Source organism: Lissotriton vulgaris, chromosome 3_1 (genome assembly GCF_964263255.1).
Source record: "Lissotriton vulgaris chromosome 3_1, aLisVul1.2, whole genome shotgun sequence".
NCBI classification, from domain to species: domain Eukaryota; kingdom Metazoa; phylum Chordata; class Amphibia; order Caudata; family Salamandridae; genus Lissotriton; species Lissotriton vulgaris.
The window spans coordinates 766,318,472-766,343,123 of NC_141689.1; the positions used below are offsets into that span (position 1 = coordinate 766,318,472).

At 44.0% G+C, this 24,652-nt stretch overlaps 1 protein-coding gene across 1 annotated transcript in view; it reads right to left on the reverse strand.

Moving 5' to 3' along the window:
• LOX (lysyl oxidase) overlaps window positions 1-24,652 on the reverse strand; it is a 100,338-nt gene that overhangs the window by 20,260 nt on the left and 55,426 nt on the right. The window contains exon 4 of the mRNA XM_086961074.1: window positions 9,411-9,567. Within this exon, the coding sequence (XP_086817200.1) occupies window positions 9,411-9,567 (157 nt within the window). The remainder of the gene's footprint in view (window positions 1-9,410; window positions 9,568-24,652) is intronic.

A 24,652-nucleotide genomic window follows, 5' to 3' on the forward strand; every position in this document is an offset into this window, starting at 1 on the left:
AGTAGGGGCCTCTTCCAGAGATGGGACAAGTCTAATTTAAACGGAAATGCTCTTTGGAAATCTATGGGTATAATCTCAGAAGGTTCATTTCTCAATTTTTTCATTATTACACCTTTGTTGCTCCGATATGGCGATTGATAGACTTGCCTGACAGATTTTGCTAGATTCTGGTGAAGAAGGACTAGGACATCATCATCACTGCTTTATAAATAATATGACACGTTTTGGAGATAGTACATGATTTCAAGGGCAAGATGTAGAGAGCGGTTACAATCATGATTGTGATCAAATTTTCATTACCATTTGAAGAGACATGCAGAGGACACTTTTCCATTGGCACCTATGATATACTGAGATTGCCATTTAAGGTACAAAATGGAAGAAACAGATCATGTTCAAAAGGGCTTCAACAGAACTGGTTAATGGTATATTATGAGACTGGCGAGATAGCTGTGATCTCAAATTGGTGAGAGGCAGGGAGCACAGTGCCATATGGATAAAAGCAAGAGGAACAGTTTTACTTCACCCTGCCGTTTTTTGGATTCCAAAAACAGTTGATCAGTAAATTGAATGAGACCCACAACCTTAATCTGGTATATGAGTAGGCCACTTGTATTAAAGTTGTCAGTGGAATATAAACTGTGTTTAGACTTCTGTAGTTTTGTCATTTCTAGAATTTATCTTGTCATGTTTGTTAGGCTAGTCCGGCCATGTATGCCCATTTTTACATACATTTTCCCATCCACACGACAATAACGGTTTCTGAAGGGCGACATTTTACTTAGTAGTTAGTTCTGTCCCTTTGCAAACAGGCTCTTGGTATATTATGAAAATAACGCTGTACCTCATGTACATAAACATATCCCCAGGAATAGCATATTTATTCTGCATAAGGGTCACCACTTTTTTTCATCCTTGGCCAACAGCAAGCTGTGCATGATCACATTTGTTTATAAAAGCATAGATGATTGTTTTCAAAACATTTATTATTATTTTTCAGACATTTATGATTGTCTTCAAAATATATTGATTCTAGAGGAAACCCTGGAGTGTCCACTCTAGTATATAAGACCCTCATTCACCCGACAAATTAGAGGAAAATTCCATGCAAGCTGACACAGGGTTCTGCATGCTGAATCTTTCGACACACAGCGGTCTGAAATCCCTTGCGGGGTGTCATCCTCAGAGCAGAGATGGGGTCATTCAGTCTCTACCATGAGGTGAGGGGGTTAGAGCTTCCCTAGTGGATTCTTGCCTACATACACATATGCACAGATACATGCTACACCTACATATCTAGGCTAGGTATATTTAGGCAAATTAAATAGGGTGCGCATTGTAGGAGTATTCAAATGCTTCTGTTTGATCTGAAGTGTATATGTTCATCTTTTTAGCATTATTGTAGAAATGTATCTACTGTTTACCATATTAGCACTTGCAATTTCTTTTCTATGCTTCTGTCTCCTGATTGTCGCAGCAAATATGTTTTACACAAGACTGTCCCTGGACTAATAAACACTTATTGAAAACATCCTGATCGCCATCTTGTATATTTCCGGAGAATAAGCAAGCACGAGTAACTGAGCAAAAAGTGCTGCACTGTTTTCCACTATCTTTGAGGAATCATGGTTGTCATGTTCAGTGGTTGCCAGAAACGACCAACACCTCTGAAGAATACAGTGGGGTGGTAGTGGCACTGTAGAGCTAGCTGGTCTAATAGCTGACATATCCTGTCGGGGTGTCTGGGGTTGGCTTGGACACCAAGCCCTCAGTTTCAGTCATCCAAAACCCACAGGTCCTGGGGGATTCCTAGGAACTACACGACAATCTAAATGCTTTAAATAGGAAAGTCGTGATTTGTCTTGATTCATTTTTAATTAACAGTTCACTACTCATTTAACCATATTCTGTATTTACAAGTTAGCTGATCTAGATAATACTTAGATCTAGATACATTCATCTTGACACAGGAGACAGTTGATAGAATACACTTGATGTCCAGTGCCGCCGTTTTCAATATCTCTCTGTATCAGTAGTTAAGCCTTTGATATATCTTGTAGTGGTCACTGTTACTGAATGTACATCAGGGGCCATATTGCCAAAATTTCACTAGGAGCAGTGCCATCAAATGTTGCTGTACATTTTAGTATCATAGAAAGGACTGCATGAGTGTTCATCGCTATTTCTGTAATAATGACTTAGCACATCATATTCACCTTTGCACTTGTGCAAACCCTTATCAAGAGAATGTGCTCCAGCATGTTGAGTGCCTGATGGATGCACTGCATTTCCACTGCTCCTGAGTGGGGCTCTTAGGATGTGGTATGGTGTGTCTGAGAATCCATGCAGGTTCTACTACATTGAGTTGTATTTACTGACTGAATGGTTCCCATGGGAGTGCGGGACCATGGTCCATTTCAAAACTATGATCATGGTTATCTAGGAGTGAATCCTGTCGGTTCCTTGTGCTGTGTTCACCGTGTTTGCTCAAATGCACCCCCTTTCCATCTGAAGCTTTTTGAATCCTTTCATTTGTCTCTGCTATGTTTCTTTCATACGCTTTCAATTTCAGCTGTGAGTGTCAGGCTTGGGTGCTGTGGGTGCTAAACGCTCTTCTCTGGTTTTCCGGTTCGCACTCTACGCATTTTTGTTTTGCCAATCATTTATCTTGGTACTTTGTGTCCAGTTTTTTTTTTCTTTTCAATGGTTTATCGTAGTGTTCTGTGTCCAGTTTTTTCTCTTGTCAATGGTTTATCATAGTGTTCTGTGTCCAGTTTTTAGGTCTCACCTAGCGTTGCAGTGCACATGTGCTGCTCGCTTTGCGAGGGCTATTGTGATCGAGTAGATTTCAGAAGGGGACTTGAAGCCCCGCCCATCATTTTTATTAGGTTGCTTCAGCGTTTATGCTAAACGCTGGCTTCCCATTGAAAAGGATGCTTCTTGCTTACAGCCCTGACTCCCTTTTGGACGGCCCATCCGAACTGGGTCGTTAGCTTCACGGCTGTCGTGAAGGAATTTCTTATCTATAGGGGTCGTGTAGTGGCGGATCATGTTTCCGACAGCTTTTTTTTCGTGGTGCACAAAGCTTGCGTGATTGCACGCTAGTGCCGGTATGTTCCGTTTCTAATTACAAGGGGGAGTAAGTTAGGGTATGTATTTTGGTCGTGACTCTACACAAGTGTTAACATTCTTGACTTCAGAATCGCACAGTTAGTGGGAAATGGGTCAGGAGAGCGACAGCGATAATTAGTTGTCTTTTTCACCATTGCTCAAGTGGTAAAAATTTTAACACAGGCTTTGAATACAGGCTGAATTCTGGAGGTTTCTTGGGGTAAATGCAAATCGCACAGTAATTTCTCACATGGCCAACATATTTAGCCAGATCTAATGCTGAAAGTAGACTGCTCCCTGTTTTGAATCTTATGGGATCTCAGAGAAAAAACAGAGAAAAAACGTTGGTGAAAAGTGGCGCCATCAGTTGCCACGAGACAGCCCTGCGCATCGGTGTTTAAGAGCTCTTGAAAGACAAACACTCTTGTTTACTCAAGAGCTTTCCCTCATTGAGGGTCACCACGCTCTGGTTATTTATTTTTCTTTTTTACTTTGATTTGGAGCGCTGCGCCACTTCATTGTCACTGTGCGCTGTTTATTTAGTTATTTCTTTTACTTCAGAGCTTGGCGCCCCCTTTAGGGATACCACGCTCTGTGTAAGCTTGCGTGTGGGCGCACTAGTGCTGGTAAGTTCAGTTTCTAATTACAAGAGGGAGTAAGTTAGGGTACGTATTCTGGTCGTGACTCCACACAGTGTTAACATTCTTGACTGCAGAATTGCACAGCTAGTGGGAAATGGTTCCGGAGAGCGACAGCGATAATCAGTTGTCTTTTTCACCATTGCTTAAGCAGTAAAGATGTTAACACAGACTTTTGAATACAGGCTGAATTCTGGAGGTTTCTTGGGGTAAATGCAAATCGCACAGTAATTACTCACATGGCCAACATATTTAGCTAGATCGAATGCTGAAAGTAGACCGCTCCCTTTTTACATCTTATGGGATCTCAATAAAATGAAACTGAAAAAAAACGTAGGCGAAAAGGGGCGCTATCAGTTGCCACGAGACAGGCCTGTGCATCAGCGTTTAAGAGCTCTTGAAAGACAAACACTCTTGTTTACTCAAACGCCTTCCCTCATTGAGGGTCACCGCGCTCTGTTTATTTATTTATTTATTTTTACTTTAATTCGGAGTGCGGCGCCGCTTCAGGGTCACCGCGCTCTGTTTATTTAGTTATTTTTATACTTCAGAGTGCGGGGCACCCTTTAGGGACACCGCGCTCTGTGTATTTATTTATTTTGTCTCCTGCACAGCAGGCGCGCTTCCCTAAGCTAATTTAAATGTGCACACAGCCATTCCGGAGTGCATCGGATCATAATTACACCCCTCACTCTTTTATTGTCATTCTTTTTTTTACTTTAATAAGCGTAGCGCCATCTTTGCGACACAGCGCTTTGCAATGCAATAGGTGTTGCTTTTGGTATTGTACATAACAATGGCTTTTAATTTTTTTAAAGCTTTGCCATTTACAATGCCAATAGCTCAAAAATTCGCAGTTGAGAGACCTATTGCATTGTAAATGCTTGTTTTTCTTGTCAGTGGTTTATCGTACTGTTCTGTGTCCAGTTTTTGTTCTTGTCAATTGTTTATCGTAGTGTTCTGTGACCTGTTTTTTTTCTTTTCAATGGTTTATCGTAGTGTTTTGTGTCCAGTTTTTTTTCTTGTCAATGGTTTATGGTAGTGTTATGTGACCTGTTTTTTTTCTTTTCAATGGTTTATCGTAGTGTTCTGTGTCTAGTTTTTTTTCTTGTCAATGGTTTATCGTAGTGCTGTGTCCAGTTTTTTATCTTGTCAATTGTTTATCGTAGTGTTCTGTGTCCAGTTTTTTTCTTGCCAATGGTTTATCGTAGTGTTCTGTGTCCAGTTTTTTTTCTTGCCAATGGTTTATCGTAGTGTTCTGTGTCCAGTTTTTTTCTTGCCAATGGTTTATCGTAGTGTTCTGTGTCCAGTTTTTTTTCTTGCCAATGGTTTATCGTAGTGTTCTGTGACCAGTTTTTTTGGTCAATGGTTTAACTTGGTATTTTGTGCCCACTTTTGTTTTGTTGTTGATGATTTACCTTGATGTTCTGTGTCCTTAGCTCTGGCAAAGACATCATTAAGTGTCCGGTAGAACTAGGACACTGAGTAAGACATGGCCACTTTTTCTCTGTGGAGGAGAACTTTTTTCTTGTTGATGCCTCTCGATGTTCCTGGACAGAAATGTAATCTGAGTTGCTTTGGAACACGTCATGCCCTACCTATCCTGTAACTTACACGTAATATATTTATTCCAGCATGTTTTGACAAGCGGCTTTGGATGTCTGTGAACAGCAGAGATATATTAACGTCCTTGAAAGTAAGAATGAACCAACGAAGGTCAAGCTGAGGATACTGTTTATACATTGTGTTCTGAAAGGAATTTCTAGGACAAATAATCCGTTGATACTTTCAATATGAGGAGCCACTATGAATTACAATTTCTTCACTGTGTCTCCTAATGTGCTGCAGCTGTTAAAGTATTTCATCGAGCTCGCACATTTTAGCTCAAATGTCTGTCAAGGCGCTTTTAAAGGGGTTCGACAATGTTTTGCGTCATATTTTTCTGTGTGGCATCCAGGCAGATATAGATGTATATATAGAGTATATGCATACTTTATGAATAACGTCGCAGTTAAAGTAACTTCAACATTAAAGCCACACGGGAAAGGTTGTGAAATTCCAAATGTAATGAGAAATGCAAGCGTCATACCAAGACTTTGATGATAATATCACTTCTGATTAAAGAATCTAACACCACAGACCACACTTTCTGCAGTGTGTGTTGACCCTATTTTTCCACTGTCTCCCTGAGAATCTGAAGCACACCTTCGGAAGTCACTCAACATTTCGAGGTGAGAGTAGAAAATTATATTCATGAATAAATACTATCCCTCCCATCAACCAGAATAGTACATGCTCCACTACATATCAACCAGCCACTGCCAAGAATCTGACAGTGGACACTACCAATGACTCTCCCCGATGAGTCTGACTCGAATAGTTCTCCAGATCTAAGTGCTTCCATCAGTCAGGAGCCCTTACATTCACTCGATGCTTGATACTATAAATCATGCTAATCCCCACTGAGTTAAAAAATGCCTTGGAATTCTCACTGTGCGTTCCTCCCCTCGCCCATTCCCACATGTTCAGCAAGAATGCCCGACTACTTCTCCTCACAAATCTAAAAATAATGCTGCCTGGTCCAACTTTCGAACCTTTGGGGAAAACAGCATCTCAAAACTTCTTTGAAATACTCCAACCACTTCAATGATCCCCTTCCTTCAAAACTCTTCAATGAATACATTCACCTCCTACTCCCCCTATGGACTAGGATTATCAATGCCTCACTTATCCAAGGCTCATTATCGGAATGCCTAAAAAGTGGTCAGGTTACACCTATCTTTGAAAAACCCAACTCCGATCAGTCTAACCCCTTCAACTACCGCCCTATCTTCAACACCTCAGCTCTGGTGAAACTATTTGAAGAATGTGTGCACTTAGAGCTTCACAATCACATCGAGCAATTCCAACTACTCCACCAATTCAATGTCAATTTCACCAATGTCAATCTGGTCTCAGACCGGGCCATAGCACCAAAATCACCCTGGTCAAAATAGGTGACGACTATCTGCGTTCTCTTGATCAGAATGAATCCTGCTTACTAATGTTGCTGGACCTGTCAACTGCCTTCGACGCTGTCCATCATGAAACTCTTCTGAACCATTAGAACTCAGGATGGGTCTCTCCGGTACCGTGCTAATATGGTTCACCTCATTCCTTCACAACATATCTCAGCGGGTTCTAATCAACACTCTCTCTTATCAGTCACCAGTTACACTAGGCGTCCCCCAAGGCTTAACTCTCGCCCAACACTGTTCAACCTGTACAAGGAGTCCATGACCGAAATCCTCAAACTCTCTCACATCTCCTACCACATGTATGCAGATGATACTCAATTCTTCATGAAAATCGCCTATCTCGATGACCTCAGCATCCTTAATAACCCCTTGACAAAATATCAACGTAGGCTGACTCGTAACCAACTCAAACTTAACACCCTCAAAACAGAATTCCTTCTGATGGTAAATGGCAAAATGTTGTTTGGTCACTAAATATATTTCCTAACAGTTAAAAATTGATATTGCAAGATCAGGTTTTTTGTGAAAATGATAATTTTATGTCGGAATAAAGATTATATTTGCAAAACGAAAACTGTGTATCTGATAACAAAATGCATTTATATTCATAAACAGACAGCTGATGTTTGGAGACAGAGTTTTGTGTTGCTAAATAAACTTCAAGCTGATATCTGCATGTTACTCACTGCGACAGTGTGCTACCATTGCCTGTTTGATTGATGCTATCTGGCTGCTTCTAAAGCCTGTAGGGTCTCCATAACGGGGAACATCCATTACAACGCGGCCTTTACACCGCACTACCATTACAATGCTGGTTTTACAACGCAAGTCATTACCACGACTTGCGCTGGAGGGCGCTCTAGGCAAGGAATAGTGGATTTACTATTCCAACACCTTCCCTACTGTACGTAGGCTGGAGTTGGAATAGTAAATTGTACTATTCCTAAACCCAGCACCCTACAGCGCAAGTCGTGGTAACGACTTGCGTTGTAAAACCAGCGTTGTAATGGTAGTGCGGTGTAAAGACCGCGTTGTAACATCATACATCCCTCCATATCTTAAGCACTGCCTGGAAATCTGTCACATGCTCTTTCTACTATTTGGTAACCTAGCCAGAAGCAAAGCAATGATTCAGAATAACTGTAAAACCTAATTGGGATCATCTCATGAATCTAACTAGAGACCCATATCTCTTTTCCCCTTATCTAAAAATTGAGGAGGAGTATTATGATCAACCATTTGGCGGATATAGTCCTTACAAACACCACTCTTGCCTGGTTCTCGTCTCCGAACATATTCAACATCTATATGCAACCCTTGATACTTCTCATCCGTTCCTTTGGCCTGAATTGAATTTCATATGTTGATGATACTCGGCTCCTTTTCCATTCGCCCACTCATGACTTATATTACTAAGCACACTGCCACACTGACTCTGTGTTCTGCTTCATAAGTTAGGGCACCTAACAGCAAGTTTGGATGAGGTGTTTATTAAAAGCCAAACGCTTAAGGAGTAGATATTTGTATTTGCCAACTGGAAGCATGTTATGCATCAAATTAAAAGGATTATGAATGTTGGAAATTTAAGAGAATTTAATGTGAGGTTTTTTGACAAGGTCATCCACGCTATATTGTCTATATTGTCTGAAAAAGCTAGGCCTAGTAAGCTGAGTGTCTGAAAAACTGTTCCTGTGTATACACCTGGTGGATTTATGACATGTCCTCTTTACATACAAAGTACTTCATCTGGTGCCAGTGGTATATACAACAGGCTCGTCTAATTCTTAACTGCTGGCTACAAAGAAGAATCCCTCGTCTTGAACCTGTCTTTCCCAAGGTGCGGGTGATGTCCTCCAGTAGAACTTTGCTTATCCAAACCACAGAGAGGCACTGGAGAGATAAGGCACATACAGTACTGGAAGAGGAACAGGACCCTCAAAACTCAAGCACTTAATAAAAATCTGAAAAAGAGGCAAAAAAAGAAGACAAGGAGATTATGAAGCTATTGAAAACGGAACTATGACTGCGTTCCAACCCAATGGACTGAGCTCCAAACCCTCCTGTTATACTTAAAGGACAGGAAGCATGTGTTGAATTGGGAAAAACAATAACAAAGTTCAATGGCTAACTAACAATCTTAGATTGGGACCTTGTATAAGTGTGAAATCCCAGTGTGGAGTTGGAAAGGGCCTTAAAACAAATAGCCTATGCTCGCTGGACTACTCCCCTGGTGCTGTAACCATCCTCTACATTCCCAGAGGATGACCTAATGTTTCCGACGCAGAGGAGCAGAAAAAGCCAAAGACACTTGCAGACATCGTAACCCAGAAGAGGTAGAGCACACACCCAGCACACGCCTTCACTGAGGATGGAAAACACTGGCTGCATGTGGATCAGTCATTGTAGAGTGTGCCTGAGCAACACATGTATTCTGCTATTGCCAGGAGATGGAATTTTGCCTTTTCTCTCCATCATTGGACTGTTCACTTCTTCTGTCACCAGATCATCCCTGAAGGTGGTAGCACACAATATGTTCTGGAGCTCTCTGCATCCCTTTGTGACAGCAGAACTCTAACAGCAGATTAAGGTACTTTTTGAGAATTTTGAATGTTGACACTAAAGATTCTTTATTGTCCAATCTTACCTGTCGGTGTGCTGAACAAGCAAACCTTCTATTGTATCCATAATCGCAAGATGTGTCTTCTAGGCAGAAGCTTGCTTTGTGTCCCTCGGCGACTCTGGACTGTGTGTTTGCATCCAGCAAATCATAGTGGCTGAAATCATCCATGCTGTGGTAGTGCCTGTCGGGTGAGAGAGATTATGAGTTAGCTATCATTATATCAGCTTCAACCCCTTCGGTGCTCATGACGAGCTCAGCTCGTCATGACCACACCCATTATCATTATGGCCGAGCACAGCAGAGGAATATCCTGCGCAGCCAAGGTGTTAAGCATCCTGCTAAAATTGGTATGACCATTAAAAAGTATAATAAACCCAGATGAATGATTATGCCTATTGAGGGAAACTCTCCTGTTTTTATTGCCCCGATTGGAGCCCATCCTGCTCTCTTACTGAGGCAGCACAGTTTTAACACTATCTCCAACATGTTCCCCTTTTTACTTTTACAGGATTTACTGCTACTGTGAACTGATGGTTTTGATGTCTGAAATACTTTGCATGTGTATGTGAAGCATAAATGCACAAAAAGTTGCATTAACAGCGAATACCAACTTATCATTTACAGAATCCAATTCTGTTAATTTCTTTGGGTGGATATAGCCCTTACTACTATGGAAAATCGACTGAAGTTTCTGGTGTGATTTGGGTGCGGGAAAATGGAAGTGCCTTGGGAAATGGCATTGACAACCTGGTGAGTGCCAAAAAGGCAAATCTGTGTAGAACAAACGCTACCAACGCCTTTTCCTATTCAATACTCTTACACCCATTTTAAAGTAGGTGTAAGGGGTGCAAAAAGTAGGGGAAGGTGGTCCAAGTCCCTTCCCTACCTCCAATCCCCAATTTGTTCAAGAGACGTTAGGGAATTGACTTGGGCAATAAGCACTGGTAAAGCCAATAGGTCTTGCCTTTCAAATATTAAGGCTAAACTGTTAAATTAGGCCACGCTTGTTTGTTCAGCATTTGTGTAAAACTGTCCTTGAGAAAGCCAATAGCTCTTAGCTTTAAATAGTTGATCTAACTGATTTGCCAAGTAATCAACTTTTAGATACATTTCCACCGCAGAAAACATTGTTTTTATATTATAATTTTGTACAAAGTTGGTAGATTGGTATTTTTACAAAGAAAACACCAATCCAGCGGTTAACGGGACAGACCTCAAGTATAGAAAATGTTCAATCTTAATTTCTCTACATTGGCTGAATTGGCTTACACCAAGTCACAAAAAGCATGCATTCTGGGTAAAGTCTAGCTTTCTGCCAAATTTGGTGTAATTTTGTTCAGCCATTTTTTCTGCACTGTTGTCTAATTTTCCCTATGGAAATTGCATGGGGAAAAAGTGTTTAAGCATCCCCCTTTTTATCAGCCCCCACTTGACAGATAACCCCGAAACTTTCAATGAGGCAGCTGAGGTGGATAAACTTTCTTTAACGCCTTAACCGCGGCGGCAATTCCGCTGATGTGCGGGCGTTCTAATGAGTGGGCAAGGCTGCGACCGCCGTTGGCCGTTCACAGCACCAGGAAGGGAGTGCTCCGACAGGACCATGGAAGGGGTTAAAGAAATTTTTCTGAAAATACATCACATGCAACCAAAGTTATTAAAAACACAAAAAGCACTCTTCCAATGGAAAGTCTGACCTATCTATAACTAAACACTGGTGAATGCAACAGTGTAATTGATGTATGTATATCTATCTCCCTTTACCTCCACTAATCCCTGACTGCTTAATACCCCATCTAGTAACCCCTCCCTTTTACTAAGTGACATAAAACAATGTCATTTAAAGAAAAAATGTGACTGCCTTGTAAAGACCTGCGTTGAAAAACATTTAAAAAGGTCCCTCGTTGTATTTACCTGCACTGTAAAGGCTTGTGATATAAGCCCATCATGACAAACACCACATTGTAAACGTTACCCATCGTCTGGGCTTCCTCTTGGTTTGTCACTACTATTTTCTACCAGTTGTAAAGCTTAAGACATGTCCTCTAAAGGACTGGAATGTCAAATGTTCTGTATTTTTTAGCACACGTGTGCCCAGAGTTAACATGTATTTTTTAGCATACGTGTGCCCAGAGTTAACATGCCTTTAAGTGTTACTGCAATGGCTTCAGTGAAGTGCGATAAAAGATCTATAAAATTGCGACTGGTCATCTCTGTCAGCGCATGCCCCGGCAAGCCCTGGGGTCAAATGCATCGCCTGAAGGAGGCAAGCAATCAGTTTCTCATTTTCCACAGGTGAAGTGATCGTCTGTCTGAACTTGTCAGAATGTGTGGTGAAACTGTGCTGGCCACCTGGGAGTTTACCTTCCGGACTAGCAAAGAGGCGGGTTAGCATTACATGCCACATGCTGAGATTCCCCAGTGAAAGTACAGATTGATGAATGTGGTGGCAGGTGGTTAGGGAATTATTTAGGGCCTATGCACGGTCAGAAATGTTTCCCAGTTGTGCAGAGAGCACCAAGCAGATATCAGCGTCAAGAAAATAAATTGCTGCTTTCCTTTGGCGGCCTCCAGTCTTTCCTGTGCTGTGGAACACGGACTCCTTCGGTGCAGACAGCCACGGTGTCCCCTCCCCTCTCTTACTCGAAATATTTATATCGTTAACACATCCCTGGGTCTGGAGGTTGTGAGTGTGGCTGTGCTAACAGGCCACTCTTTCCATGTATATATTTCTCAGATAAAGGTGATTGGAGCCAAGCTCGGCAGTCAACGTCATTTCGTGGACTCGCTGGATTGTGCCAGACCCCGGAGTGTGTTCTGGCAGCTGTACTCGTCAGTCACCAATCAGGCATGCCAGCTCTACATAGAACAAGCATGGGAAATGCAATAGGTCTCGCATTTGCTTGAGTTAGAGCTATTGGCATTGTAAAGGGCAATGCTTTTTCCCTGTGTAATAGAGTGTATGTATGTGGTGTGTAGTAGAATTATGTGGGTCGTGGTGTGGAAATGCGTGGTGTGAAATGGATTTGTGTAGTGGAATGATGTGGTATGGTGTGCTGTGGAATTATGTGGCTAGTTATGTGGTATTGAGTGTATTGGAATTATGTAAATGTAAATGTAAATGTGTTGTATTTGTATAGCGCGAACAGTAACCCGTAAGCATCCTGGCGCTTGTACTCCTACCACAAGGGAGCCCCTCCTGGCTTTTCCTTGTGAGGTGTCCACTCCTGGGCATCCCATGGTGAAACCAGGCATCCCTTGTGTATCGGGGGCCGTTGTGGAGACTAAGCAAGCTATTGCCCAGAGTTGCAGCGTAGGGCCCATGCTTAGATTCGACACTGAGGCGAGAATATCCGGTCAGAGGAATTTAAGCCCGATCCCGCCGAGGCGGGAATCGAACCCTGGTCCCTGGCCAGCGCTCTGCATCAAGGTCTGCCGCTCTAACCATTGAGCCACACTTCTGTGGAACGGGATTGTGTGCTATGGAGTGTAATTATGGAGTGTAATTATGTGGAATAGTATTTTGTTTTGTGGTATGCAATGTAGGTTAATTATGTGGTGTGCTGTTGAATCGTATAGCATAATGTGGAATTGTGTGGTATGGATTGGATGTATGTAGTGGGTAGTGTAATCTTGATTTTATTTGTGCTTTGTTGTGGAATTATGTGGTGTGAATTGGAAATGTGTGCATTTGAATTGTGTGGTGTGGAACTGTGTAGATAGCTTAGCTTTTTTGGTGACCAAAAAAAACCAAATAGATAGGAGCTTTGCTTTAGATCTGTTTCTTTCAGCGTTGAAAAGAATTAAAAACAGATGTCTGCACACATAAATATAGCCCTTTGTGGGGCTACTTGATATTATGTTTATGGGCATAATAAAAAATGGTGATTGAGGCAAAAAGTGCCAACTACCAGAGGAGATGGTGCACCGGCCCCCGCCCCCGTCCTCCACGTTTTCCCTTTATTGTGCTATTGTGCGCCTGTTTGGTGCAACAGCTAGGAGCATGTCATTTATTTGTTTCGCATGCGTATATAGTTAGGTGCATCTTTAGTACAAAGCCATTTGCCTAAGCTTACCATATGTTTCTATTTCATCAGGAAATAAAGTTTCTAGCCTTGAGCTTTAGAAACTGGTGCATTTGGTGGTTGTAGTTATGGTTGCTTTAACAGAACAACGTACAGAGGAATTAAACACATGAACATAAGTTCTATTTGTGCACAGAATTTCACAACGTAACTTTCTTGTATTGAAAATAGCTACAAATTCGTGGTGTTCAAGTTGCCCAGTGTAATATTAGTAAATGAACACCAGAAAGATGAGACTTTGGTAGAATTACATCAGCGGTTAACAAAGGCAACATACCCTGATGAACAGCATTAGCCATTAAGGGATTTTAAAACAAATATTTGGAGAATATACTTTATGCTCCTCTAACATGGATATTGCATTGTTAGATTCTTGTGAATTCGTAATACTCTCTGTTTTAGGATTCAATTGAGGCAGCGACGCAAACATCACTATTTCCACTGCTTAGCATGTTCCTAGTGTGACATCTTTTCTGTTATTCAGCGCCTTGAGACCTTCGGGTGATACGTGGGCTTTACAAATGTACATGTTATGTTTATGTTTAGCCCTACACATGTGGCAGACAATAGTGTGGTGTGATTGCTGCACAACACCAGTTATGACAATGGATTTAACGTAAAAAATATTCACTCAAAAGTTTGTGCTTTTCATTCTGTGACTCAGGGCCGGCTTTAGGGCAGTGCGACTGGTGCAGCCGCACTGGGTGCTGACCTGTGGAGGGGGCGCCGACCTCAGGGGGGTGCTGTGTTTAACAATAGCTTATGATTGGAGAGATGAAGGGCACTTTTGCCTGGCGGTAGATAGAGAATCCGAGGAGGTGGTCATGGGGTACGAGGCACCAAAAATGATTGTCGCACCGGGCGCTACCAGCGCTAAACCCGGCCCTGCTGTGACTGTCCCGATTATATCCAACTGAAGGCTAAGAAGTGCTGTTTGCATACTCCCTTTTCCGTATGAAGTTGAAGACTATTAAAAGAATAGAGCAGAGGTGGGCAGCAGCCGTAGTAGTCACCAATCACGTTTATTTAAATGTGTGTTAAGCACTAAATTATGTAGGGAGACATTTCGATGTCCTAGAATAAACGGATGGGGAGCAGATACAGACACTTATTGCATTTAGCTTAACTGAACTGTCAGAGTAATTAAATGAATGACACCGTTTAATGCATAGGCATAGTCATAAGAATGGATTTAACGCAAAAAATAGAATTTATGTAATTGTAAAAAACACATGTTCATCCCAATGGAGCCTCTTGGCACAATACAACAGCTGTTGTTAGTTATCCAATTTAATGGCCCCCATGTAACTGAAAGGTGAGAGGAGATGCCAGGATTTAAGCTTGTTGCCTAGGGGCAGTAGCGGTGGGTGGTGGGAGTAGCTGCCGGGCGGTGAAGTGGGGAGGGGGAGGGGCCGGGTGGGGGGTAGTAATCTATGGATTACAGGTAAGTAAACATATACATAAATAAAACGAATTTCGTTGCGTGCACTGCATCGCATTTGGGGATGCAGTGCACGCAACGAAATTCGTTTTATTTATTTATATGTTTACATACCTGTAATCCTCCATAATCCATAGATTACTACCCCCCACCCTGCTCCTCCCCTTCCCACGTCACTGCCCGGCAGCTACTCCCACCCCCGACCACTACTGTCTAGGGGTAAAGCACGGATGACGGATACATTTAATTGATTCTGCGGCCAGGCCCAGTGCAATCCCCTGAATAAAATTAAAACAAGTAAAGGAAAACACGTGCAGACAGATGCCGGCATGTATTTAAAAATAGGAAGTTAGAACACACAAAGCTCTATTCGCGTTTTCTTTGAAAAGCATTTTGTGAAAAAGGTGAGGGAGGAGGGTTGTTAAGCCATTGGAGGGTGGTGGTGGAGAAGAGTTAAATTACGTGGAATGGGAGGGGGGCGCGTATGGGTGCTAAGCAGATGTTGTTTTAAAACTTCCAAAAAACTGAGAGTTTCCAGCTCTTACTGTATTGCATTTCCGAACGTAGTTTTAGGGTTTATATATTTAGAAAAAGAAAGAAACAGATACACATTTCGCAATTACGTGAAAGTCAAAAAGCTCCTACCTAATATAACGACAAAAAAGGGCTTCCCTCTCCCACTTGCCAAACTGACCTTTGCCTATAGTCAACAACAAATTCCCGCTTAAAACCCCAGCCTCCTCGATCACCCTCTTTGAGTCAGTTTTATAAGAGAACTAGCAGCCCGTCCCGACGTTGTCCGGGTATGTCGGCTGGAGCTGGAGCCGTTGGAGCGCCAATGTAACCGCAAGTGTTTTCGCTTTTATTTTTCCTCCCTGTGGCTTAGTCAGTATGTCAAGGTCTGTCAGTGCTGCGTGTTAGATTCGCCCGTGTGGGTAGTGAATGTGCACGCACCTTCGTGTTGAAAGCCGCGCACCTGTTTTTTTTTGTTAATTGTACTGCAGCCTCCTTTCAGAAGGGTGACATCGCGTACTGAGAACGTTGCTGACGAAAGGCGCGCCCCTTTTTATGTTATTTCTTTCTCTGCCCCCTCTGAAAATTTGTATGTGCACAAAGTTTTCGCCGCAGTAATGTTGGCTGAATGTGAAATGTTTCGTAGCTTAGTGTTTCTCCACGTACCTCTGAATTGTTAATGTCGCGTCCTGACATCGTGAATCTGTGCGCACATTGCTTCCGAAAGGCGCGCCCCAGAAGGGTGGCGTCGCGTACTGAGAACGCACATTGGTACGTACGTGTCAGACACGAAGGTGGTTCGTGAATGGGCATGCACCTTAAAGGCGCTCTACGTGTCACGCCCCTCTGACAACGCTGTTGGCATGACCCTCTGACAACACTGTTGTGCCTGTGAAAGCTTCACGCCCACAAAGTAATAATGTACTGCTGTTGTGGCACACCCCTGTACTGTTGTGCCATGCCCCTCTCTAAATGTTGGACGCCCATTGACACGCCCACACTAACGCCCACAAGGGACTACTTTACCCCTTTGCTTCTTTCACCTTTGTAATGTATATGGTGCCCAGCTGTATAGCCTATGTCCATCTGCTGCATCTCCCCTTTCCAATGCTGTATTGGGTGTTGTGATTGGTGCGGTACTTTTTGAGTTTACCCGCCTCAAAGGTTCCCAGTTCTCTCTTTATAATAGTAGTATAGATGAAGAGCTGTATCCAGAATCATAGGATACTACGCTGAGGTCGAGGACAATGTGTGCTGCTGTGGTATTTTTTGTTTAATATGCCACGTTCATCCCTAACCCCGGTCGATGACTCTATTCTACCATATTACCCGCTCACCTTATGGTCGAAGACAAATGCTGCAAGCCCACGAACAATGAATGAAGGGAGCGCTAGAATCTGCTGGGGCAGTGAAGGAATGATTTGATAAAAATAAAGAGTAAACAGACCCGTAAACAGACCCGGTCCTGCTGTTCTCATGACCCTCCTGCTGGACGTTTTTCAGCCAATACAGCGCGCAATGTGGGCAGAAGGCATTACTGTGGAGAGCTATTTAAAAACCAGCTGAAGCAGCACATGAACTGTCTGCAGCAAAAGAAACTCATTAAAGAAAGTAGTGCTTACAGATTAAATAATACGTACCATGTAACAACCGAAGTAAAAGGGCCAATCCCCATGGCAGGTTACAAATGAAAACAAGGCGGTATTAAGGACGGACTAACAAGCCAATTTGCGAATCACAAGCCAGCATTTACGAAGGACAATGACACAAGCCAACGAAAAATATGGGCGGAGAGTGGGCAGGGCTTCAAGGGCATACTGCATGCCTTGCAACAGGGCATCCGTTGTCCAGGCTCGACCTAAAAAGGGCATGGTGAACATCACCCTGTTATGAACAAGTTGCATTGACATCTGTAACATATTTTTGTCCTCAAAAGTGGTTGACTCAAATGAACCTGGAGTTGGCCTCAAACAATGTGAAGAAACTCAACGCCAAGACCCTCATTCCGAGTTGGTAGGGCTCTGTGCGATCATTAATGACCCAGTCTTTTGGCACCTGAGTGTGGAAACAGCTGACCCGTTTTTACTTACTGGAAAAAACAACCACTAAAATATCTTTAAGCTTCCGCTACAACAGCAGCCAGGCCTCTTCTTCCCTCCCTGTCCACCCTTCTTATCTGGGACGGGGGGGCGGCCTACAATCAGTCGCGGCCGGAATGGCTCGTGGGTGGGAGGGTGGGAGCAGGTGGTCACGCGTGAGGGAGAGGGTCGCGGGGGAGGTCACGCTTTTATTGTAATAATTTTTTTAAAAGAAAGTAATTTAAACGTACCTTTCCGCCGGCCAGGTTCCAGGTCTTCTCGGCTCTTGCTCGCAGGCAGCCAGGTTCCCTCCCCTAAGCCAATCACAATGCAGCAAGTAGCTTTGTGATTGGTGGGATCGGTGCCCATCCAGGCTTTTATGGGGAGGCTATGTTCTCCATGTAGGCTGCTTTGCACCCTGCATGGAGAAGGGCAGAGTGCTCATGACTGGTTTGGTGGCCCCAGAGTGCTGACCAAACAGTCTTTGTGCACTCAAGGCAGGAGTGGGCACACCACTCCTCCCCTGCTCGCAGAGCAGCCTCGTCCTCCCACCCTCCTTCAACCAAGTTTCTGCTTCTTGCACTGCAAGAAAGAAGTGGGGCGATGCTCCCCCACCCTAGTGGAGGAGCCGCCCCTGCATTCAATGCTTGCCCCTGCCGAGACACTTCTTCTTTCCTCATTCTGCCCACACCATCCCACCACTTCCACCCACATAGAAACCCATGCTCCCATTTACCACTTGCTCAGAGCAGATGGGAAATGGAAGTCATAAATTCCACAGAATTGGGAATACCATGTGTTATTATGCCCAGTAAAACAGAGTCCGTATAGCTGTTGCCCATTCCATGGGGTTTACCTCATAAGTGTATGGTACTGTTGGGGTGTTACTAAATGCTACCAGTAAGTAGGGGTGCCATGTTTGCACCCCACCAGTACTGTGCAACTGGTAATGAGGGTCCAAGTAAGTAGCCAGACCCCCTTCAAGTACTCAAACTGAGATCTTAAACTCTGTATATATGAGGTCCTTCATTGGGAGGCTCCTGCATTGTGCCCTATTGATGGGGCTATACACTTAAATGACTCTGTGTGGTCAACACAAAAAAAGATGCTAACATTTTAACAACTGGTATTTGAAATGAAACAGAAAAACATGTCTGGAATGTAAGTGCATCATGGTTTACTGGTTGGGCTTACGTCCTCTGACTTGGCAAATGTCATATATATTTCTGAATTTAGTTTTTTAAGGATCCCCAACAAGACGCAAGAAGTCTCCCACTGTATTAAGAAAATTACTGCATTTTTCACCCTCTATTTTAAGTTGCTAGTTATATGATAATTCTGGATGAGTGGGGTACAATTGCTGCTTGTATTCCATGATTCACTTGGAAGCATTCCAGTATCTATTGAGATAGATTTTGCTGTTTTCTTCTTTTTGAGGCCTGGACTGGGCCAGTTGCTTTAACCTAACCTGTAGCCCTAGGCATTAATTACGAGTGGCCCAGAAAAAGGTCCAGATTTTCCCTACCCCCTGTGATACAAACACTGATGGCATCAGTAAATACAGACGTGGGGAAAATCCAGGTTCCTTCACAAATGAGGAATTAACAAGGACATTATTAATTCCAGTTCTGATTTCCTTATTAACTCCACCTTTTTCATCAGATTTTCACATGGAGTTTTTGGCTGCATTAAGCAGCCAAATTCCACAATTCCAATGGGATTAGTGACTCTACCATCCCCATTGAAATTAAGAGGATACTTATTATGAGGGTTGTATGGTCTAAGGGCCTAACTACGAACCTGGCACTCAGACTGCCACGCAACTGTTGGTGGCAGTCCGACCGCCGTATGTCCATTGGTCCTACTGCCGTATTTGGAGCGGTCGGACGATGCAGCACCGCTGCCACTGCCATGATTATGAATCACAATGGGGCGCACTGGAGAAAGCGGCCATGAATGGAGGCGTGCCGAGTCAGGCACCTCTGTCCAGATGAAGACCTGCATTTCCCACATCCTTTACATGACGGCAACCCTGCCATATAAAGGATGTCAGAAACATAAAGAGGTGGCCTCAAACAGGCCAAGCAGGCAATTTCACCCTGGGGGGGGAGGCAGTGCATGGGGACACATTTTTGTGCCCCCTTCTGCTTGCGCTATTGTGCATGTACTGAGTACCATGCACAACATGGTGCATGGTAACAGTGCGCGCATGACAATGTAGGCTTTGCACCGTGGCGGCATCGCCTCACGCTCACATAGTGAGTCTGACCATGCGGCTGCTGACACACTACAGCAGTCACAGGGGTCATGTCATAATACGGCAGTTAGGATGCCGCCAGCTTGACTGCGGTCTCCTGGCCACCGACACTATGGCCTGGACATCCGACGGACAGGTTCGTAATCACCCCCTAAATCTATGAGATCAGTCCTCTCTGAGAGACAGCTCTGTTTGATTTTGATGTAAGATATTGGGAATTGTGTAACTTTTAATTTCCCACCCTGCCCATTCCATGTTCTTTTTCTTTAATGCAAAATTACTCAGAATCTACTTCAATGAAACAAGGTAGAAAAAAGAAAATAAGTGGAAAGCAGAAGTGAAACAAGCATAAGCAAGACTATTGGGTCTGTCTTCATTGCTCTAAAACATGCAAATAGCATATTTTGTATGTTTTTGTTTGCATATGTTAGCACATTAAAGCCAGAACTGTTGGCTTTGCCACTGCTCACCATCTACCACAAGTCATTACTAGCTGTACCTCTTGAGTCAGTCACTCCTGCCATGCAATGGACCCACGCCATATGAGGTGGATTTAGACAACTATCAGCCAATAGCATAAGGCAGGAGCAGCCGACATGGCTTGTGGTTGGGGGTTGGGTGGATGCAGGGGTCACAGGAGTGTCCCAGGGAGTTTGCAGGGGGTGTCGTGCGGGCGGGTTTGGGGGAGCCAGGTTTAGAATCTTTTTTTTAAATTTTACTCAAGTGTCCCGCGTTCTGTGCTTCTGCTCTCCTGAGTCCGCTTCCAGGAACAGGAAGCAGGCAGCCAGACTCCCACCCCAAAGCCAATCACAATGCTCCAATGGAGCGTTGTAATTGGTCTGAGCGCAGTGACGAGCTGTAGGGGTCGGCATGTTCTCCATGCAGGCTGAATTGCAGCCTGCTTGGAGAACAGGGATGTGTGCATGACTGCTTTGTGCGGCCTACGAGGGCCGACCAAACAGTAATTGTCACTTGAGTGGGCAAACCACTCCGCCTCTGCCCTGCTCCCTGAGCAGAGCAGCTCCGCACACCCTCCTGCCCGCAAAGGAAACACAGCATGATAATAACTGAAAGTTATCATGTTATGTTTCCTCTTCTCGCACTGCTTGAAAGCAGTGAGGCAACACTCCTCCTCCATAGCAGAGGAGCCGCCACTGGCATGAGGTGAGAGGTGTCTACAGCTATGAGCTAGTCCAGGACGTGATTGACAAAGTCTCAAAGTAATAGTTGAAGGGGGCTGACCTTCATAGGGAATGGACCTAGTAGACTGACCCAAAGCTCACTCTCTGTACATTGGAAACAACAGGTCTCGCAGATTGCTGTACTATCAAGCCCTACCTAAATAGGGACAGCATACATGTTGAAGAATGATAGGAGAACATGTAAAATTGAATACCACGATTTTTGGAGCTGGTCTAACACCTATTGATTAAAGAAAAGGGAAATTGTGCTGAAGTCTACATCAGATTTCTAACACCTTCGCAGTCAGAGCTGTCAACTTTGATACAGGGGAACCAGATTTGAGTCTCGGCGTCGGCTCAGCATCCTGTGATTCTGGAGAAATTACTTAATCTCCCCCTCCCTAACAAAAAAAAAGTGCCATTCTGTAATGTAACTAGTGCTCATATAAAGTGCGCCAATACCTTTGGGTGGAGCTTGCGCTGTATTAAACTGCAACAATAAAAAAATGTGTCGCTTCAGAACTCCCTATAAAACCTGTGCCTTTTTAGTTAATCTATTGGGAATTATAATCATGCTGTAAAATGCACAGTTTGGAGCCATGGGCTAACCCCAGACTCTCCTGGGAGAAGATTCTTTCACATATAATTCTTACTTTGCAATTTACGCCACTGCGCACCACTTTCAAAGTTTACAAGCCAGCGCTGCCTCGTGAGTCAGGCAATTTCTCCTGTATTTAATTTACAAGGAGATTCGTAAAATGACCTTATTTTTTTTTCTTCCACAATCGCTCCAGAGTTTATTGAAAAAAATGCTTAAACACAAACGAGCTACTTACTTGTCACAAAGATTTCCAATGTTGTATGTTAAAAGTTTAAAACATCACTTCCGTTTAAGGGGTTATCACAGAATTTGAGAATATATAGCATATACAAATACGTCAAATAGATGCGATAAGATAAAATGTATACCTACATTTATTTTCATTAACCAGTCAACGGTGAGAGGTGAACTCCTGCACTGAACGAGGCACAAAGAAAGCCATGTGACGTAGAGAATAAGAGAGCCTCATACTCGTAGCACCAAGGCTGAGACGTGCTTCTTGCTCGGGTTCGAACAATACACAAAGGGGGATATTCTCAAGAATGTGTGATAAGTATCGGAAAATTAGCTAAACGCAACTTTCAACATCGCAGCCAATCTCGGGAAAATTACGCCGTGTTAACTATGTATTCACAACAAGGCGGTACCATGCGATAGTCTCACAATAACGTGTCAAATGACTGCGATAAAACCAACGCGATGCCGCATAAATGCAAAACGCGAAGGCAAAAAAGCTGCGATGAGGCCAATCCGATACAAAAATCAGCGAAAACCAGCGACAAGCCTGAAATTCAAAAGCGTCAGGTGGGAAAAATCACCATAAAAGTAGAAAAAAAAATAGACAAACAAATGCAGAACAACAGCAAAGCACAATGGACGTTGCCGGAGCAAGTACGGAGGAGAACCAGAACCCCACAAGCCCCCCTGAGGACCTTCCTGGGACCTCGCGGTCAGGGAAGGCCAAGGAGAAGAAGAATAGGAAGAAGCGCTTCAGTCCGCATCCTGATAATGGAGGTGGTAGAACACCATAAACAACTGTTCGTCACCTCCACTGTGTCATTGGCAACAAAAAATGGACTTAGGCAGTCCATCGTAGACAAGGTGAATGCAGTTGAAGTGCTGAAGAGGACAATGGAAGAGCTCAAGAGGTGCTAGAATAATGTCAAGTGCAAAACCAAGCTGAAACGCCCCAACAAGCGGAAGGCAGCAATGCAGACTGGAGGTGGGAGGCCTGCGCCAAAGGAGGGGCTGGACAACATGGAGGAAATGGTGTCCACAGTCATCAGTAGGGAGACGATGGCAGGAGTTGGGGGCCTGGACACTGCTCAACATGACCAGACACAACAGCACCAGGGTGAGTATTAACCAGGTACTGGGGGGACGGGGGAGATAGGCACAATGGCACACATGCACAGTTGAGTCGACCAGCCCCCAACTCCCACCAAAAGACCAATCTCCTCAAGTATGCAACATCTCAGCACTGTATAAGCACAGAAGTCAAAGGCATGCTGTATTAAAGGGATAAGGGGCAGCAAATAAAGAGCTGCAGTGGAGACTCCCCTGAAATGCAGCACAGACACATAACATGCAGAGCACATCAACACTGACAACAATGTGGTACAAACAGCAACATGTCCACAACAGAACACAGGACACAACTGGTGCCGACTGGGTGTAGACACTGGCCAGACACATTTGGCATTGCAGGGAAATGTGAGTTGACAATGTACAAGTAAAAACACACACACATCATGTTGTCGAAATGTCTACTGTCCCCATCAAATAGGCAGCACCTCCCAAACAGCCACATGTACAAAAATGTACAATGCAACAACATACAGGTGGACACATTGTTAAACTGCACCTCTTCTTCACATTGCAGAGGGACAATCAACAACTCCTGCAGAGCAGGCTGAACCTCTCTTTTCTGATGACAAAGAGGACCACCACAGCTTCGTGGACAGCCTCCGCAGCCCACTTCCAGGAGCTGGCCAGCCCAGCTGCTACGAGGAGACCCCACCCCCTGCACAGACCACACAGCAGGCAGCACCCACCACCACGACTGCCTCCCAGGGCCCCCACGAAGAACACATGGGGCCCGATTCACAGAACTAACTTAAGACAAAATCCGAAACTTACTACCATTTTGGTATTCACAGAAGGCACTTACTCATTTTGGTATTCACAGAAGGCACTTACTCATTTTGGTATTCACAGAAGGCACTTACTCCTCAATGAGTAAGTGCAAGTGCCTTTTGTGAAAACCAAAATGAGTAAGTTACTCAAAATGAGTAAGGTACTTATTTTGGTATTCACAGAGGGCATTTACTCATCAATGAGTAAGCGCCTTCTGTGAATACCAAAATGAGTAAATGCCTTCTGTGAATGCCAAAATGGAAGTAAGTTTAGGATTTTGTTTTAAATAAGTTCTGTGAATCGGGGCCATGGCCTTCTAACGCCGTGTGTTCGAGTGCCAGTAGAATCTGGCTGAACAGGTGCAGGCGGGCTTCGACCGCATGGCAGACAGACTAGATGCCATACGTGGGTGTCTAAGTCACATCAGAGACCACGCACTGTCCCTAACTGACACCCACAGTCCGCTCCACGCTCTCCAATGGGCCATGGCTGACATTGCTGGAGCCATGACTCAGAGAATAGAACAACTGTCCAGTCAGAGTGGCTCTAGCGATGTCACACAGGAGTTGGGAAACATGCAGAGGTTAATGGAGACCATGAAGCGGGTGAATGGGGAACGAGCGGCTGCCACGGCTGTACACCAGCGAGTGGTAGCTGGGTTCCTCAATGACCTCATGACCATCCTCATGGCGCTGATGCATCTCCGCCCCCTGAAGTGTCAGTGCCACACAGTGCGGCAGACATACCACCTCCGGCCCCTGAGGTGTCACTGCCACACAGTGCAGGAGACAGAACACCACCACCCACACATAAGACACATGCAACAGCAGAGGATGAAGATCCGGATGAATCTGCCATTGTGGTAAGAAGGACGTAGTAGCATTCATCTCCGCAATAGGGCCTGTTTTAGCTTGGTTCTGCCCTATGCATCATCACCTTCCACTGTCCCCCGATGCTCTCTGCGACTCTCACCTTGG